We start from the raw sequence: 19,109 nt of genomic DNA, 5'->3' as shown, positions 1-19,109 counted from the left end.
AGAAAGTTTTCATATCATTCAAATCATTATTAGTTTATTATGGTATCAGAGCAGAATTCCCTGCTCATACTCTGATCCCTTTTTTTCTCTTCTGCAAACTTTTCATAAATGGCAGTACGCACAGATACTACAGCCAGTCCTTATTTTCTTGCAGCCAATGAAACTCCCTCATTGTCTTTAGTAACTCATATCCTCACTGGCCCCAATTACCATCAGTGGTCAAGATCTATTAAAGTAGCCTTGATTTCCAAAAACAAATATTCTTTTGTTGATGGAACCATTACTGTGCCAGAATCAACAGATGCATTATATGCAACCTGGCAAAGGTGCAATACGATGGTCATATATTGGATACTACATGCTATTTCAGAATCTATTGCTCAAAGCATAATTTGGCTTGATAAGGCTTCAGACATCTGGACCGATCTTCATGATCGTTTTTCTCAAGGAGATTCTCTGCGAATTTCAGATCTGAGAAGGGAAATTCAAAATTTCAGGCAAGGAGATTCAAATTTCACTGAATATTATACTAAGTTGAAGATCTTACATGATGAATTAGCAAATCTGCGACCATTACCCAAATGCACTTGCAATCCGGTTTGTAGCTGCGCTGCTGTTAGAACATTCAGAACTCATCAGGAGGCAGATCAGGTAATTACCTTCCTTCAAGGTCTCAATGAAAACTATTCTACTGTCTGTTCGAAGATCTTGTTAATAGAGCCACTGCCATCACTCAATCGAGTTTTTGCTTTATCTGTGCAACATGAGAGACAACTCAATCAAATCATCAAACCTATTGCTAATTCAGATGGAAACACTCCCTTTTGCTGGTTTTGTTCACAATCAAAACAGATTTCAAAATACCAAATCCAAGCCAAACAACAATTCCAAGAAATTCTACAATAACAAAATCCCTCCATATGCACCCATTGCAATGGTTCAGGACATACTGAGGAGACCTGTTTTAAAAAACATGGTTATCCACCCTCATATGGAAACAAATTCAAAAATCACCATCCTAAAGCTAACTCTGCTTCTCAACAACCCAATCATGACCAGAATGAGTCTGAATCTGATGAGGAAGTTACCAGAACGGGTTATTCTACGCAAAATTCACCAGACCAGTTTGTGTTAACCAAAGGTTAGTATCAACAACTAATGGCAATGTTGCCTTCATCATCTGCAACCAAGGCAACAAATGGCAATAGCAGCGTGAATGCTAGCAGCAAAGTTGATTATTCTAGTATTACTCTAAGTTCCTCTATAAATACATCAGCTAAAGAAGCATGGATAATAGATACAGGTGCTAATGATCATATTATATGTGATAAGAGGTTCTTTAGTTCATATTCATCCATATCAAACTGTAGTGTGAGGTTGCCAAATGGAGATTCTGTGGTCGTATCTTACATTGGGACTGTTGTTCTCAGTTCTAAGTTTGTTTTACATAATGTTCTGTTTATTCCAACCTTTGAATACAACTTAATATCGACCAGTAAGCTCACAAAATCAGCAAAACTGTGTGTAATTGTGACTGAAAAAAGTTGTGTGATACAGGATCTTATAAGGTGGGAGAAGATTAGCTTAGCTGAAGAGAAAGATGGCTTGTATCAACTGATTCACCCTATCCCACAGTTTTCTACAATTTCAAAAACACACACCCTATCAGTCACGGTTAACACCAACATCTGGCATAGCAGACTTGGTCACCCATCACAATCAAGAATGCAGAAAATGCACAAGTTATTTCCATTTTGTAATCCATCTCACGTTTTGCCTTGTGATATTTGTCAAAGAGCAAAACAGAGAAAACTACCTTATAGTTTAAGTTCAAATGTTGCTGTAAACTGTTTTGATTTAATACATACAGACATTTGGGGGCCTGTTAAAGATTCGTTCTCAGATCATCATTACTTTCTTACTATAGTTGATGACTATAGTCGTTTTACATGGATATCATTAATGAAGAATAAATCTGAAGCTAGATCATTACTGCAACAATTTTGTGCCTATGTGAATACGCAGTTCTCAAGGAAAGTGAAGGTGATCAGATCAGATAATGGCCCTGAATTTGCAATGGTAGACTACTATGCATCACATGGGATGGTGCATCAAACATCTTGTCCTGAAACCCCTCAACAGAATGGAAGGGTGGAGCGTAAACATCAGGATATCCTCAATACAGCACGGGCTCTTTTATTACGAAGCTCAATGCCTAAGGAATTTTGGCCAGAGGCTATTAATCATGCTGTTTATTTGATTAATCGTTTACCATCCACTGTTTTACAGGGCAAAACACCATATCAACTGTTACACAATAGCAAACCATATTTGCTTGATCTAAAGGTCTTTGGGTGCTTAGCATATGCTTCTACTTTGGATAGGGGAAAGACAAAATTCACCGATATAGCAGTGAGATGTGCTTTCATGGGCTTCAGCAATGGAGTGAAAGGTTTTAAGCTTCTTAACCAAGTCACTGATTCAATTTTTCTATCACGAAACGTCAAGTTTTTTGAGGATTGCTTCCCCTTCAGTTCCCAACAATCACAATCTCCACTTACCTCCTGTAGTGAGCAGGAATTAGACAATCAACATGCCATTTTACCTGATGATGATCCCATTAATCATTCATCAGAACCTAAATCACCCATTTCCATACCTCATCCTAATATTGATCATTTGATAGATGATGAGGATATTCCTTCACCTATCCCAGATCATACCAATCCAACCATACCCTTACGAAAATCCACCAAACCCAAAAACCCACCTACCTACCTCAAAGGTTACCATACCGCCCTTTCACACAACACTATCTTACCTACTCATCCTACACCACATTCATTATCCACATATTTATCCTACAATAACTTATCCCCAACTAAAAATATTTTTTCGATCAACATCACTTGCCATAAAGAGCCAAATAATTATACAGAAGCATCACAAAGTCCACAATGGCAACATGCAATGAAAGCTGAACTAATGGCATTAGATATCAATCAAACATGGGAGATAGTTGATTTACCTGCAGGAAAACGCCCAATTGGCTGTAGATGGGTCTACAGGATCAAATATAAATCGGATGGTAGTATTGATAAATTCAAGGCTCGTTTGGTCGCCAAAGGATTTACGCAGCAAGAGGGAATTGATTTTACAGCCACGTTTGCCCCAGTAGCGAAGTTCACCACCATCCGCACTTTATTGACAATTGCAGCTTGTAAACAATGGCACATTGAACAACATAACATCAATAACGCCTACCTTCACGGGGATCTTGATGAGGAGGTCTACATGACTCTTCCCCCAGGCATCGAATCTTTATTTCCTAATCAAGTGTGCAGGCTGAGGAGATCATTATACGGGTTAAGACAGGCTGGTTGACAATGGAACCTTAAGTTAAGTCAGGCAATCAAGGTAGTGGGTTTCACTCAATCTTCATCAGACCCTTCATTGTTTACTAAAACTCAAGGTGATCATTATCTTGCTTTGCTTATCTATGTTGACGATGTAATTGTGGCAGGCACTCATACAGAAGATATCAAGCAAATCAAAGCCTATTTACATCATACTTTCACAATCAAAGACTTGGGTCCCTTACATTATTTCTTGGGATTTGAATTCACTAGAACCAACAGAGTTATTCACATGTGTCAACGAAAGTACACTCTAGAATTAATTGAAGATAGTGGCATCCTTCATTGTAAACCTGCTCCAACACCGGCTATTCCCAACTTCAAACCTTCTGATAAAGCCACACCATTAGAGGACATCACTAAATACAGACGGCTTATTGGACGCATGTTGTACATCACTCATACCAGACATGAGCTATCTTACATTGTAAACAATCTATCTCAGCACTTGTGCAATCCAACATCTGATGATATGTCTCGGGCATATCGTGTTCTTCGTTATTTAAAGGGTGCACCAGGATTAGGAATTTACTTCCCCTCTTCAAACAAACTTCAACTTCAGGCATTCTCTGATTCCGATTGGGCATCATGTCCAGAGACAAGAAAATCTGTTACTGGCTATGCTATTTTTTTAGGGGATGCTCTCATTTCATGGCGATCTAAGAAACAGAACACAGTCTCCAGATCATCCTCTGAAGCAGAATATCGTGCAATGGCCTCCACATCTTGTGAGCTTCACTGGCTCCTTAATCTGGTTCACGATATGGGTATTCCACACCCTCCTTCTGCATTGCTTTTTTGTGATAATACATCTGCTCAGCATATTGCTCAAAATCCTGTCTTTCACGAGCGAACCAAGCATATTGAAATCGATTGCCATGTTATTCGTGAGCGTGTGCAATCTAGATTCATTCGCCTCATGCCCATTCCTCATGCCCTTCAATTAGCTGATCTATTTACAAAAGCTCAACACCATTCTCAGTTACAATTTCTCCTTTCCAAACTCGGTCTATTCAATCCTTTCCATGCCTAGTTTGAGGGGGGGGGGGGGGGGGGGGGGGGTAATATGAACCGCAGATGCAAATGAAATTCAAATATCCAAAATGACAGGTCATTAATCCACACCATTTTATAATCACCAATCACAGCAAACTTTCCTATCTCACCGTACAAACAATTACAGAAGCAATATATCAACCATTAGATCATCAAGGGGGCACACAGATCTTTTCTTGTAACTGATTGATGTCACGCTCTTTTCCTTTTCTGTAACTGTATTTACAACTTTCTAGTTTTCTCTTTCTTAGCTCAACAATCTTATCTTTTTCTATTTTAAGTTTGTACTTGGTGCATTGTTTAAAATCAATGAGAAAGTTTTCATCTCATTCAAATCATTATTAGTTTATTAAGTAACTCAACTTTTTATAAGAGCAATTACATTGAAATTAACCTATCACTTTGTTAGAGAAAATTTGACAACTAAGTTTTATTCATCCATTATCTGTTTGTACTTCAAATCAGCTCGCTCATGCCTTCACAAAACATTACCACCAAAGTTATTTCAACTAAATATTAACAAGTTTGGAGTACTAACAATATGCATTCGAGCTTGAGAGGGGTGGTAATAAATATAATTGAACGGCATTTTGATTATTTATCTATCTTGAATGTAAAGGGTAGAATAGTAATGTTGAATGCAAAGGGTAGAATAGGGTTTACAATGAAGAAAATGTGAATTGATTAGGAAGTTCATTGAGGTCATATAAATGAAATAAAATAATAGAGGTGAAGTTGGAAATGGAAGCAATAGATGGTTCTGGAAATGTCAAAGAATAGAATAGGGATGGGATGGGTAACTGACAGATAAGAACAATTCAATAACGACGTAAAGCTTGTTTATCAGCTAATTGTCGGTACCGCACCTTTCAATATAAACTAAACCATTCCTCACTTGCCAAATACCATTTCCCTAACTTATTAATATTATTTAATTTTTATAAACCTGATTACCAAGGACGTGCTCTTTTCTGCGTCGTACACGTAGCAACCATACAAATCATGTGGACTATATGGTGGGCCCATAGATTAGGATCTTTGTTTTCAATTCATTTTTTTAAACATAGGACGGTGGGAAGATAATTACATGTTTTATTGCTTTTGTCTCATTTGTATTAATAAATAAAACAGAATTCTAAAGTTCTTTAAAAATATATGTGTGTAGTTTTGTATATTTGTAACTAACTATGTTTTTTTTTTTATTATGGAACATATATTATTCTTAGAGGAAAAAACAATTTAATTGCTATATATGTAAACGTTAACAATCTAATGTGTTCTTATTTTGTTTATAGAAGTTATCATTTTTTTTTTTGAAATAGTATTTTATATCATTAAATCAACATATATACCAACCATTTACATTGATAAAATTAATGTTTCACATTAGTAAAATCTAACGTCATTTATTTAATTTCTTATTTTAGTGATCACATATTCTCTATACAATAAAACATAAGATTTGTTTTTTTTAATTTATTAATCACTTTTTAAAATTGAAACAAGAAATAGAGGAAGTAAAACACTCCAATCTCTATAATCTGACATAGAATTAGTCGTCTTTATTAAAATACGAGCAACTAGATTTACAAATCTCTTGATAAACTGAATACATCAGTTATAAATTTTTCTTATAAGAGATTTATAATTAGAAATAATAAGGTTTAATGTTGACTGTATTAAAATTAACTAGGTATTTCACATTTAAGAAAAGAATAGTATAAAATAGTTTAATAAAAATAGCATTGTATTTAAAATATTTTAATAACTTTTTAAATTCATATATAAAAACATTAAACAATTCTTTCTCTTTTTTTATAAAAATTAGAAATCTAATATATTTTTATATATACAAATATGTAAAACTATATAACTTGTATTATAAAAGAAACAACAACAACCAGCGGCACAATATAAAGATTTTTAGGGCCTTAAGCCCAATTAGAAAAGCAAATCGTTAATAAGGCTCTGAGTTGCTATTTGTTAAGGGTTTTCAAAAAATAATATGAAAGTTTTGAGATCCTAATAATAATAATAATAATAAGGAGAAATTTTATAAAAAAAAAAAAAAAAAAGGAGAAATCGACAAAAATGTTATAATTAGAAGTTACATTAACTTCCCTAATTTTAGACAATTTTTTTTCTTTCTAAATTGAGTTTTTTTTATAGTGTCTTGGTTGTACCGTTTTCTTCCTTTTGAAATTCTTTTCCGTTTCTTTTGGGTGGTTATTATTTTCTGTAAACAAAGATCTGTGGAATGTTAATGAATCCCGACTCTAATACCATATAAACAAATACCTAACTCATCCTAAATGATTACCTCAAAAAGAGATGAGTACTTCATATATTCATATCTTTAAAGAGTCATATAACTTCTCAATTTAATAATGTTGGAAAGTTTAACATTTTTAATATTTAGTATTCAAACTTTTAATTGACTATTAATTTCTCCAGATTTCTTTCAATTTGATTTATATTTCGTTTATGGTTTCTTTATTTCCTAAGTAATAATTTTCTTTCTCTCAACTATTTGCCGCACATGACATGAAAGTACTTATTTATAAACACTTTGTTGTTTTTTGTCATTTGGTTATTATTATTTAGACAACCATTTAATAAAAAAAGTTGATTTTAATTTCTTTTTAATAATGATGAAGCATCTTCTCGTCTTGAGGAATCTGAAGTGAAAACTTTAGTTAATATAATAGATGATGTTGAATATATATATAAATGGCAAGTGTAGTGGTTCTATGAAAAAACGAAAGAAAAATTGTATGTAGTTGTAATTCTATTATGAAATGAAAATGAGTTGAATTTCCTTATAAACGATTTTTTGATATTTTATGAAGGTTGGGGATTTTTTTTTTTTTTTTTGTTGAGGAGGAATATATTGCTTTTGATTTTATGTTTAGGATATTTTTGGTGTATATGTATTTTAGGAATGGTAGGGTTGTTTTTTGTTATGGTGTTTAGGTGAAATCTCTAAGCCTTTTCAACCAAATTATGCAATTTAGAAGCCCAATTGTACTAGCTTGCTTGGGCCTCGGCCCGTCATCCCTGAGTCACGTGATCATTGCATGTGCCATCTTCGTCTTTCTTTCCTTCCTATTTTTCAACGTTCAAATCAGAGAGCAGCAAACATGAAAGTGGATCAAAAAAGAACCCGCTGATTCCAGAATACGATTCTCACCTGAAACAAGAACGGAGCTCAAGCCAATTCTAACTTAATTATTATTCTTCAATTACAAATGAAAGTCTTTTCGCTCGTCTTCCTTGTTTTCTTCCCTTTCCTTCCCTCTTCCATCGCTAGAGGCGGAGAAAGTACTTCTCCCCCTTCAGGTACATGTATTCACTTATGACTTTGTACTTATCTTATTATTTATTTAGGCTTAGTAGCTGATTATATGTTATCCTTAGTTTTTTTTTTTTTACTAAAACGATGAATGATGTCTATAATTTGATTTTTTCTGTTTATTTTATTATTTTTGATGTAGGTGTTAACAATGGTGGTAATTATGGAGATTTCTCGAGGCGTTTTCTAGGCGTGGATAAGAAATCTAATGGAAGGTAATGATTCGCTTATTATTCATATTCCTTGATTGATTGATTTATTCATTTTTCGGATTCATACTTCTGTAATGTGCATGATGATGATAATGATGTTAACAGTAGCATTGAAATGTCTAATATTTTTTTTTGTGCGGTAGTGTTGATAAGGGTCATGGATACATGACTAACTCCGATCTTGAAAAGGCTGTGAAAGAATTTGGGCAAAGATGCAGTAACATTTCTAGGATATACAGGTGATTACTATAAATGATGTATATATATTTGTGCATTTCGGCAACTTTACTTAAAATGATTTTGTTTACGTTTTGTTAAGGTGATTGTGCTAACTTGATCTTTGTTTCCCTCTTTGAGGGATTCTTGGATTTGGTAAATCAGTATTGGGAAGAGTGTGAATGGAGTTCCACTGGTAATGATTTGCTGAAGTTATTTTTATTTTTTTATAAATTTATTTTCATGTGTATAATTTGATGTTTTTGTGTTCACGTATTTCTAATCTTTTCTTTTTTTGTATGTTATCAAGTGTAGTGGGTTATAGAGATCTCTGACAAGCCCGGGAAGGAAGAGCCTGAACCTGCATTCAAGGTGAATAATAGACAATGGGAGCACTAGTAGAAGTGTGGAACCCTTTTTATTTATTCAATTACTTTCTACTCTTTGTTTACTGAAAGCAGGCTCTTCACTCTTTTAAGATGCCACCAGGGATCTTGAACTGATACTGGTGCAAAAGTAAAACTTTAGGACTATCGCATGGGGAATTCTTGAAAGTTGAATTATTTTTGGGATGAGTTACTAGACCTTCCTTTGCCAATTTGGGTCTAATTGTTCAATTGTTTAGTTCAAATAAAGTTAAAAGTTCAAGGATTCCGTGTGTTAATTATACCTTTCTCTCTCTCTCTCTCTCTCTCCTATTTGTATTCAAATGAAAATATTTTGGTTGTGAATTGAGTTTGGAGATTCATTTATTTTGAAATGCATCCCCTTGGAACTGCAACTTTTGTTTGCATCATATTCAATTACAAATTTCAGCAACTTGGTGACTGGTTGCACTATTTTGCAGTTTATTGGAAATGTGCATGGAGATGAACCTGTAGGTCGTGAACTTCTAGTACTTCTTGCTAATTGGATTTGCAATAACTACAATACAGATCCCTTGGTAAGTTCCTTTCTATTTAACTCATGTAAAGGGTCTCTAATGTTTTATTTTGATGCGCCTTTCCCATATTTATCTTCTTTTTCATCTTTGTTTAAATCATCTTCATCTTGGTTCGCTGGCATTCATTTTTCAATGTTTTTATTCCTTACTTTCCTAATTTGATTATGGCACTTTTTTTTTATAAAATTATAAATATATAAATATATATATATATATATATATATATATATATACTTGTTTTTTTTTTTAAAGTACTGCAATTTCTGTCTGCATTTGCAGTACTTCATTTACACTTATAAAGAATCTAGTTAGGCAACCATTTTTACATTACATGTATTTTGCTGAGCCTTTTTTTCTTCCTTCTGTTAGTTGGATATCCTCATTTCAGAAACATACTTTTGCAAGATTATATTTTCACCCAGTGATTCTATTGAATTAAAAGTAGTCCATACACAGTTTCATGTTTGTCTATTTAGGTGAATTCCAGTCAATAGTTCCTAGTATTGGTATGTTTGACTACAGATTTTGTATTGCTTTAAATCTTGAATTGTTTATTTACAGGCTAGATTGATAGTAGAAAATGTCCATCTTCATATTCTTCCATCGATGAATCCAGATGGGTTCTCATTGAGAACACGTAATAATGCAAAAAATATTGATCTGAATCGGGATTTTCCAGACCAGGTATCTGAATGGAATTATTCTTTTGTTTCTTTTAGTTTCCTTTGCTTCCAGACCGAGTCCTAAAACTGTAAGAAATTAGACTGTTTTATGGTGAGCAATCATATTCGATGTTTTGGACTTGTTAGAGTTTGCAAAATGTTATTCGCATTTTCAAAATCCTCGTATTGTTATAAAATTGTAAATCACTTAACAGAGTAGTATGTTTGAATCAACCTACAATGTCTGAACACTATTTGGAATTTATGATTATTATGTTAGTAAGGTATCAAATTGTTCAGTGCATACACATAAATTTGTATGCCTGTACTCCTATTGCTTAAAAAGAAGATAAACCAGAAAGGTGATAAATGAAATGGTGGCTTAAGTGGACTAGTTAGCTTACACATTCATGTAAAATTTTGATAGAAACTCACCACTAACAATCAAGAATTAAGCAGAAAACTCAACCAAACAGCAATGGTAACTAGATTTAGACTAGCAAAGAAAAGAACATTTAAACTTAGTTTAGTAAAGAAATAGTCTGTAAGTGTAGATAGCAAACAACATAGAGCTAAATGGATAACAGCAAGGAAAATCTGCAGAGAAGAACACTGCCCAAAACTACCAATAAGTAGAGCACACTCTACTGCCCAAACTAATAGCCAAAATTACTAACAGTACTCTCAAAAGCTACCTTTACCTTCACATTACTAGCTAATATATAACCCCCTTGCACCTCTTGCACCCTTCATCCGCAAGAAACTAAAGCCAGCTAAGATACCTTCCACGTGTGCAATTATATTCCCTAACTGCCCTTACTACCTATATAGAATTCTCTATCAAGTTGATTAAACATTGTAGTTTCTCGTAAAATCTTTCAGAATATTTGGGGTATTATCTTTCCTATTTAGGCTAAGATTGATATTTCAAATTTCCTATCAGGATGGTTATTGTGCTGCAAGCCTTTATATGCTTGAAATGTGTGTAGATTGCCTTAAATTGTTTACTCAACATTTTAAACCCAGAATATTGCATGGCCTGAGATATTCCCATCAGTTCCTTTGTTTGATTTAAGGGTTGAACTTGTTGAAAGATTTCGTTTGTAGGATTAATTGTTGTATTATGCTGTTCTGATATCTGATATTAAACAGCTATTTGTCAAAACAAAAATTGCCAGTTTTTCCCCATGAATAATGACATAAATGCGCGCCAACCTGAGACAAGAGCAATTATGAATTGGTTGAGGGAGATACGTTTCACAGCATCTGCCAGTTTGCATGGGGTAAGACTTCATTTCCTAGATGCTATCAATAGATAAATTCCTTTCCATGATGAATGGTACTGCTTTTAGCTCCTGATGCAGTGATATAAAATCATTTAACAGACATTCTTGACAAGTGTATTTCTGTTTCCATTTTTTTTTACCTAAGCAAGATTTTTGTAATTATGTTTTAAATTTCATAGAAAATAAGGAAGCATAGACTTGCTGTTCTTCGGGGAATGCTTTGTCTTTTGTTCTAGTTATAAACATGTTATAATGGATAGCTCGTTAACATATTATTTGGGATATAATCTTGCTAAGTAGATAATTCTTAACTCTCCCTCTATTTGTATCCACAGGGAGCACTTGTTGCAAATTATCCATGGGATGGTACAGATGATAAAAGGTAATTGTCAATTATCATGATGTCTTCCAATTTATTGAACAGATCTGAACTTGTACCTTCTTCTCAGATTAGTTCAGTTTATGAAGGACAATTGTTTTGCATGAATTCTTAATTTGTGGTTTTGAATTCCTTAAACTGTCAGTTTATAGCAAAAGTTCCCAATTCATGGAAGTGAAAGAATTCTTTGTTACCCCTTCTTGTCAACCTCTTTTGATATGAATCTATCCGATTCAGAAGGAAAGTAATGGAGAAGCCGCCGATAGCATGCATAGGGGTTTGTTATTGGATAGTTTGTCTCATGGACCTAAGTTGTGGCATGCATATAGTAGCTTAATCATTTATGTGAATTTGTAGTAAAAGTTTTTTCTGTGAAAGCTGATATGAATATCTGCAAATTTAGACCATTTAAAAGGATAAGCTAAAATTGATTATGTGCATGAAGTTTGGCTTACGGTCTTGCAGTTATATCACTTAAAAGAATATTAAATTGCCATCACTTAAAAAAATATTAAATTGCCATCACTTAAAAAAATATTAAATTGCCATCACTTAAACAAATATTAAATTGCCACTAGGCAATCCATCTTTACATTCTCTTCCCACTTAGTTTCATATAGTTGCTATATTTATATAATTTGGTTGATGGACATATTTTGAATGGCTTCACACAGTATTAATACCATGCCATGGTTGTTATGTATGTTTTCCAGAGGGGATTTGAAATTGATCATTGCATAGTTTCTACTAAGTGCCAAAAGGGATTTAATTTGGAAGTTTCCTTTATAATACACAACTTTGGCTTCTTGATGGACATATAAGATTTAGAAAACTTATGGCTTACCAAACTAAATGAGGTTTCTTGCTTTATAGGTATTGCAGACTCACATGATTCATTGTTTTGGGATAACTGAAAGTTAAAAAGATTTTTATCGAGTTACCTTCCAATATTTTATATTTATCATTTATACTTTGTCAGTTACTCTGTCTCTTATATGCGCTTAGATTCTCTCAAGGTGTGAAACAATTTCAGGAGAAGTTACTATGGGTGTCCTGATGATGATACTTTCCGGCATATGGCAAGTATATATAGTCATTCTCACCGTAACATGTCTTTGAGTAAAGAATTTCCTGGAGGAATTACAAATGGTGCATTATGGTATGGTAGATTGACTTTCTTATTTAGATTATACTTCGATAAACTATTAAAATGAAGATTTTTTAAGGCTTCTGTACTCCATGGGTATATCTAAGTCAAAGATGGCAACAGGTACCCAATATATGGAGGAATGCAAGACTGGAACTATATAAATGCTGGCTGTTTTGAATTAACCTTGGAGGTTAGCGACGACAAATGGCCTAATGCTGAAGAGGTTCGAATTCTATTCAAGTTGTTTTAAACTGTCAACACATTCTCACATTTTGCTCCCCTATGTTGCATGGAAATGGACAGAAACTGACACAGAAAAAAATGGACACCGAGAAATGGTATTTGTTCAAAATACAGGGCATGGAAACATGGGGGAAAAACATAAATAATTAAAGTATAAGGATATATTTTTAAAATTTAAAACTATAAGGTATGCCGTTTTAATATATTTTTTTATATATTAAAATGAAAAATAATTCCATAAAAGTTATATAAGAAGGAAACATGAGTTTTTGCACTTGAAAGCTTAAGGAAGATGATGAACTGACTAAGGGATCCGTTAGTGTGTACATCTGCTTCTCAAAACCTATTTTACTTTAAGTAACGAGTTTCCAATTTCTTAAAATAACAGAAGCATAATCTGAAATGGTTCCTATGAGTTTCCGTTTTGAAATGTTTCTGAAAAACATGGAAAAGCTTCAACATCAAAGTTTCCGTGCAACATAGTTCCTCCCATTCCATCTTGCAACTATCTATCTGATGAACTTCTTTTACTGTATTTCTGGACAGCTTCCTGTACTTTGGGAATACAACAAAATGAGTTTATTAAACCTTGTAGCCAGCCTTGTCAAGGTAGGATGTCTTTGTCTGTGCCTATTTATATATGCATCATTGTGATTATCAGGTATTCTATTTTAAAGTTCAAGGGAATGAATTTCTCAAACATGCCCTGCCTACTATTCTGCATTATTTTATTTTTTTTAAGTGTCTGCTAATTTATCTATTGACTTGTACTCTTAAAGACAGGAGTGCATGGGAGGATCTTTTCATCTGATAGAGGGAGGCCACTACCGGGTTCTATCATAGTTAAAGGAATAAATTACACTGTATGTTCAAAACCAACCATTGATTTTTACTTTTTCAAAATTTCCAAGTATTTTAGAGGATCTAGGGGGGGCTTTCTGTCAATTGACCAGAATGGAGGAAAAGGAAAAGAATATCATTTGACTTACTATTGCTGACTTGGCATCCAGACAGGCGGAGTTTATTCTTGTTCTTTTTTGAAGTCTCATTAAGTTCAATAGTTATTTCTGCCTTTAACTTCTAGGTCTATATTCATTTGATGGATGATTTCGGTACCACCATGAATCATTTATCCTCCTATCTCTCATTCTCAGTAGTGAAGATGGGATATATACCATCAAACGAGTAAATGTCATGGAGTACCTGTTTGCTATTTTACATCTAGACCTATTATCATCCCAGAAAATACAGGGCTTAGTTACGGTAGGTGATAGAAGTTCTAGCTATTATTGCTCCTGAATACTCCGTAAACGATTGGATCTATAAAATTGTTGGCATGTGAATGGATACTTGTATACTGCAAATATCTTCTACTGCAGCTGCTTATATTCATTAACTGTTGTAATGGATCTGTTTCCATCTGAGATTATTGGTCATAGTTGGTAGAGTGATTTGTGCCGCTTTGTGCTACAGATGAAATCTCTTGATTGCAGTTCATTTCCCTTGGATGCACTGTTTAAGCAGTAAAATGTTATAAATATGACTTCAACATTTGTTACGACTAAAAATAGGTGCATCAGCAGTTGACAGTATGTCCAACAGAATGGAAAATAGTCTGATCTATACATCCTCTTAGAATTAGTTTGATATAACTTACCTTTTTAATTTATTTTCTGCATGTAATGCATGGTCTGCTAGACAGCCATGTTCTTTTGTCTGACATATATTATCAGTCAGACGATTCACAAGTCAATGACCATTAGTAAAATATCCAATTGAAAATTCTGTACCTAATTTCTGAAACCTTTGAGTTGTATTTCCTAGAAATGTTCTTTTGTTTGTTTCTAAGGAAAGTTGTGCTTGACGAAATGGCTTCTTTCTAACACGGACGTTGGCAACTCCTTTACTCAAATTGACAGATAACAGCTGGCGGAGGGTTTGCTGACTATCATCGCATGCTTACCCCTGGAGCGACGTATGAAGGTATCTAATATTATTCCTGATAATCACTCTATTGAAAGTAGTTGACACTTGACATGGATCTGGAAAATTAAATGCTAAATATAATATACTTGAAAGTAGGAAGAAATCAATCTATTGAAAGTAGTTGACACTTGACATGGATCTGGAAAATTAAATGCTAAATATAATACACTTGCTATTAACTGCAAGTTGGATGGTCAGCTATATGCTTGTCAAAACTATTAAAGTAACTGGGGGAATAGATAAATCTTCATATCATGAATCGTAAATGTAGATTTTTCTGGTATCCTTTAGAGCCTCTAGATAGTCTTATAAATAGTAACTAATGAATCTTGTTGCTGCATTTTCGTCTATTTGTAGTTGACCATAATTTACAGTTATTAGATTCCAATATTATCAGCTTGTGTATACAGCCAATTAGAAATGTTACAAAATCCCCTGCTCTTGGGGGATGTCCTCAGCGCCGAGGAACATGTACTAGGGTGTATGTGCGACTTGCTTAGATCATGAACTTGGACAAAAGAAAGGAAAAAAATTTCCACTATCTGTGTCAGTACAGATGAAAGGGATAGAATAGAAGAACCCCCCTCATTATCTAAAAAAAAGATCTCATATTCGTCTATTGTGTATCAAATTTATGGTTTCATTGGTGCAAATTCAATCTGCTCAATTTTCAATTTAAAACAAGAAAGGATTTCCCATTGGTAACAACTGATTGGCAGAAGACACTTAAACTAATTTATAACTTCAAACTGTGAATATTTCTATTGTTAAACCTATAAATACTTTCTTGAAAAGTTCTGAAGTTGCATGCATATTCCATTTAGTTTTCCTGTGATTTTGCTTTTTTTGGTTAAAATTTTGTACCATGACATTATATGTTGTAGTACCCGAGCTCATTCTTTTTTATTATACTTGTAATTTTAGTATTAGATAATTTATTTATTAATCCTCTTCCTAAGTTAATTCTGACTATCCTGTGAAAAATGTCCATAGTCATGGCCTTCATGCCTGGATACAAATCAAAGACCACAAGCATCTCATTAGGAGAAGCAGCCACGACTGTAGACTTTATTCTCGATCCAGAAGTTGAAGGTGACGGGAGGTTTAGAAGCTTTAATTATTGCAACTGTGATGGCAATAACAGTAATGACGTTTTCTGGGGGGTTCACTTTGAAATTTATATAATTTTGGTTATGATCTTAGTATTCCTCTATCTTATGTTGACAAGGAGAATGAAATTCAACTTTTCAAACCATAGACAGATGCCAAAAAAGGTAGGTCAGGTATGATCAGTACTCTGTAACTTGTACATACCTAACCATTTACTTCATACACAAATATACACATTGTGATTTGTAAAGCTTCCGCTAATTTGTGTTGGCGCATGTATTCTCATCGGAATTGCTATTTATTTCATGTCTTCAATGAATTAATATTTGAAGCAGAACTTATAGTATTATACCGTTGATGGATAGATATATATTTCATCCGTGTGAATCTTATGATTAACTCTGCTACTTGAAAATTAAAACAAATGCAGTATGTTTAACTAAAAATAGTCTACTTAAATCTTATGATTAACTCTGCTACTTGAAAATTAAAACAAATGCAGTACGTTTGACTAAAAATAGTCTACTTAAATGGTATCGTAAAACAATCATATTTGTGACCTTAAAGCCAACAATAACTATCCTGTGGAGACTAGGATGAAGATGACATGATCCACATTCTCCTTAGTCCATCATCTTACTTGGATACTAACTGGTTCAGCTTGTCAAGCAATAAATCAATATCATCTTGGCTTCTGATGAGGCTGAGACGCACATAGCGATCACTAGCGAAAGCACATAGCGATCACTAGCGGAAAATTCAGCTCCTCGACGACCATTAATATTAGCAGCTTTAAGCACTGCATAACAATCTGTCTTGTTCCCTCTCACACTTGAGCCATCCATAAGCTGAAATGAATTTCTAATCTGGTTATAGAATCTCTGGATTGCTAAGAAGGTTTAGCTCCGAGTTAATTACCATGCCTGGTGAAGCATTCCTGACTTTCTTTAAATAAGTGCAATATTCAGGAGGTATTTGTTGGAGGGAGAAACGGTTTGTCTTTGATATTATTTCATTCAATCTTTTCGAACGTTTTCTCATTGTGTGGTGTGCCAATTGAAATATGTTGCTTTCGCCTTCTTCAAGAGCTACCTTAAGGAGCTTTAGAGCTCTTAGTTGACTCTCCCGAGAAACTCCTATAGTGTTCAAGTTCAAATAGCTTGCCATTTTCTGATAGATTGCCTCATCCTTTACAATAGCCCAACTGTGCAAGCAAAGTGAAAATGATGACTATATCTCTGCTCTGGTGAACAATCATATTCAGACTCACATTTGACTTGTTTTTCCATAAGGAAGTGTCCCCTTGAAACCTGAAATCCATTGACCGGAAGAATTCTGTTTGTATTTGATAAACCTGCAAGGATAGGATTTAACATGGAACGAGAATTTGAGAAACGATGAATCAATCAGAGGGAAGAAAAAAAGATAATACGAACCGGGTAGAAGGGGATAGAAGCAACAATATTGGCAGGGGAAGTAAAGTAATGAGGGGATAACGTGTGAACAGCAGCATTAAGAAGCTGTGTAGAGCCTGCTCCAAAAACTATGTATCTTCCTTGAGTCACAGCATTTCCTACTTTTGCATGTAGATTTCGGATAACATTTTCGAGATGTTTGGAAATGAAAGATTGATCACTAAATGTGTAGCTCATCGTATGCCATCCTGCTACTACAACTGCACTGCTCGCTGCATTCTTTACCCAAAATGGCCAGAGCATGATATGGCTGCTACTTTCTCTGCTTCTTCTGCTGCTTCTCTTGTCCAACCTTTTTCATAGTTATACCTTTTGTACATCAATAACAAATTCAGAATTATGGATATTCCCAAAATCAATTTGTAACACTTTTGAGTTTGATTTCTTTGACATTTTTCTTTGATTCTTAGCTCTCTTATCATCTGACTCCCACTCTACTTCCAAGATGCTTTCTGGGATTCTCTTTGGACAATATATATAAACATATGGAAATTTATAAGTTAATTAGGTCTTATATATATAATTATTGGTTTATAGTTCAGTTAGGTCCTTAGTCTATACTTCAAAAGTTAATTAGCTCCCTAACCTATTAAAATCATTAATGAGGTCCTCAATATATAGGAAAAATTACAAAACTTGTCCAAATTGGAAGCGCATTTACATATTTAAACCCATTACATATCTAGACTTTTTCATTCAGGAATTACCTATAATAGCCTTCATATATATATATATATATATATATATATATAAAACACTTAGATCATTTTTCTTCTTTCTTCTTCCTCTCTTCATTTGCGAACTCGAAGTCCTTGTACTTTTCAACATATGCGAACTCCATTTTTCTTCCTCTTAGTTTATTCTCTTCGATTTCAATGGCAAAAGGCGGCAAGAAAGTATGTATCTACTGAATTTATGCGATTTCGACTTGGTTTTAGGGTTCTTTCTTCTCGTTTTTCTGTTTTTGAGAGTTTGGTTTAGGATTTAGACTTTTGTTATGTTTTTTCGTTAGTTTATAGCTATATTTTGCAAAATGAAACTTAAAAATAGTTCAAAATAGTAGTGAAGAGTTCATTTTGCACAGAAAACGAGTTCGCAGATATGAGTTTGCTTCACGTTTTTCGTAAAATGCGAAGCCAAATTTTCGCAGATTAGGAAAAACCGCGAAGCAAACTCATATTTGTGAACTCGTTTTCCCTTCGCAGATGCTCAAAAATCACGAAGCTATGAGTGATTTGCGAGTTCGCAGTTTCTCTTCTGCTTTGCGGTTTGAGCATATGTGAAAGGAATTATACTTAATTTGCCTAGCGATTTTAAAAACCGTGAAGCAAACAAGGGAACTGTGAAGCTTTTTTATTTCATTATTTGACTAATTTGAGCTAGATTTTGTTGAAGGTTGATCCATCTAAGGTTGATTCAAAGAAGAGGAAGAAGGTATCAGGTGATAATAGTACCAAAAGCATTACTTTCAACTATCCCTATAGCTTGAATACAAAAATATCAATCACAGTGAGAAATGATGAAGAAAGTGAAGACCAGATTGCTAACAAAACAATTGGGTATGTTTAAGACATGCTTTGGGCATTGGTTGGATATGGATGTGTGTACGTTATACATGTCTCT

The 19,109-nt window shown here is 33.9% G+C and overlaps 1 protein-coding gene across 1 annotated transcript; it reads left to right on the top strand.

The window, feature by feature from the left end:
• Positions 1-7,603: 7,603 nt before the first annotated feature.
• On the top strand, positions 7,604-16,378 carry LOC136235775 (carboxypeptidase SOL1). The gene is made up of 15 exons (XM_066025794.1): positions 7,604-7,811; positions 7,967-8,039; positions 8,180-8,275; positions 8,418-8,448; positions 8,568-8,624; positions 9,100-9,195; positions 9,757-9,879; positions 11,036-11,140; positions 11,479-11,525; positions 12,556-12,681; positions 12,793-12,895; positions 13,462-13,524; positions 13,695-13,778; positions 14,835-14,898; positions 15,895-16,378. The coding sequence occupies exons 1-15, from the start codon at positions 7,721-7,723 to the stop codon at positions 16,188-16,190; spliced, it is 1,455 nt and encodes a 484-aa protein (XP_065881866.1). The 5' UTR covers positions 7,604-7,720; the 3' UTR covers positions 16,191-16,378.
• Positions 16,379-19,109: the final 2,731 nt, after the last annotated feature.

The sequence above is a fragment of the Euphorbia lathyris genome, chromosome 7 (genome assembly GCF_963576675.1).
Source record: "Euphorbia lathyris chromosome 7, ddEupLath1.1, whole genome shotgun sequence".
Lineage (NCBI taxonomy): Eukaryota > Viridiplantae > Streptophyta > Magnoliopsida > Malpighiales > Euphorbiaceae > Euphorbia > Euphorbia lathyris.
The sequence above is the reverse complement of the archived record's forward strand: the minus strand, read 5'-3'. Positions and strand labels throughout refer to the sequence as shown.

Bases quoted from the DNA above. Each gene is read 5' to 3' on its own strand.
- LOC136235775 (XM_066025794.1), top strand. From the start codon at position 7,721: ATGAAAGTCTTTTCGCTCGTCTTCCTTGTTTTCTTCCCTTTCCTTCCC. The intron at 8,040-8,179 runs GTAATGATTCGC...TTTGTGCGGTAG, and splicing joins GATAAGAAATCTAATGGAAG to TGTTGATAAGGGTCATGGAT. The intron at 13,779-14,834 runs GTATGTTCAAAA...TCAAATTGACAG, and splicing joins TTAAAGGAATAAATTACACT to ATAACAGCTGGCGGAGGGTT.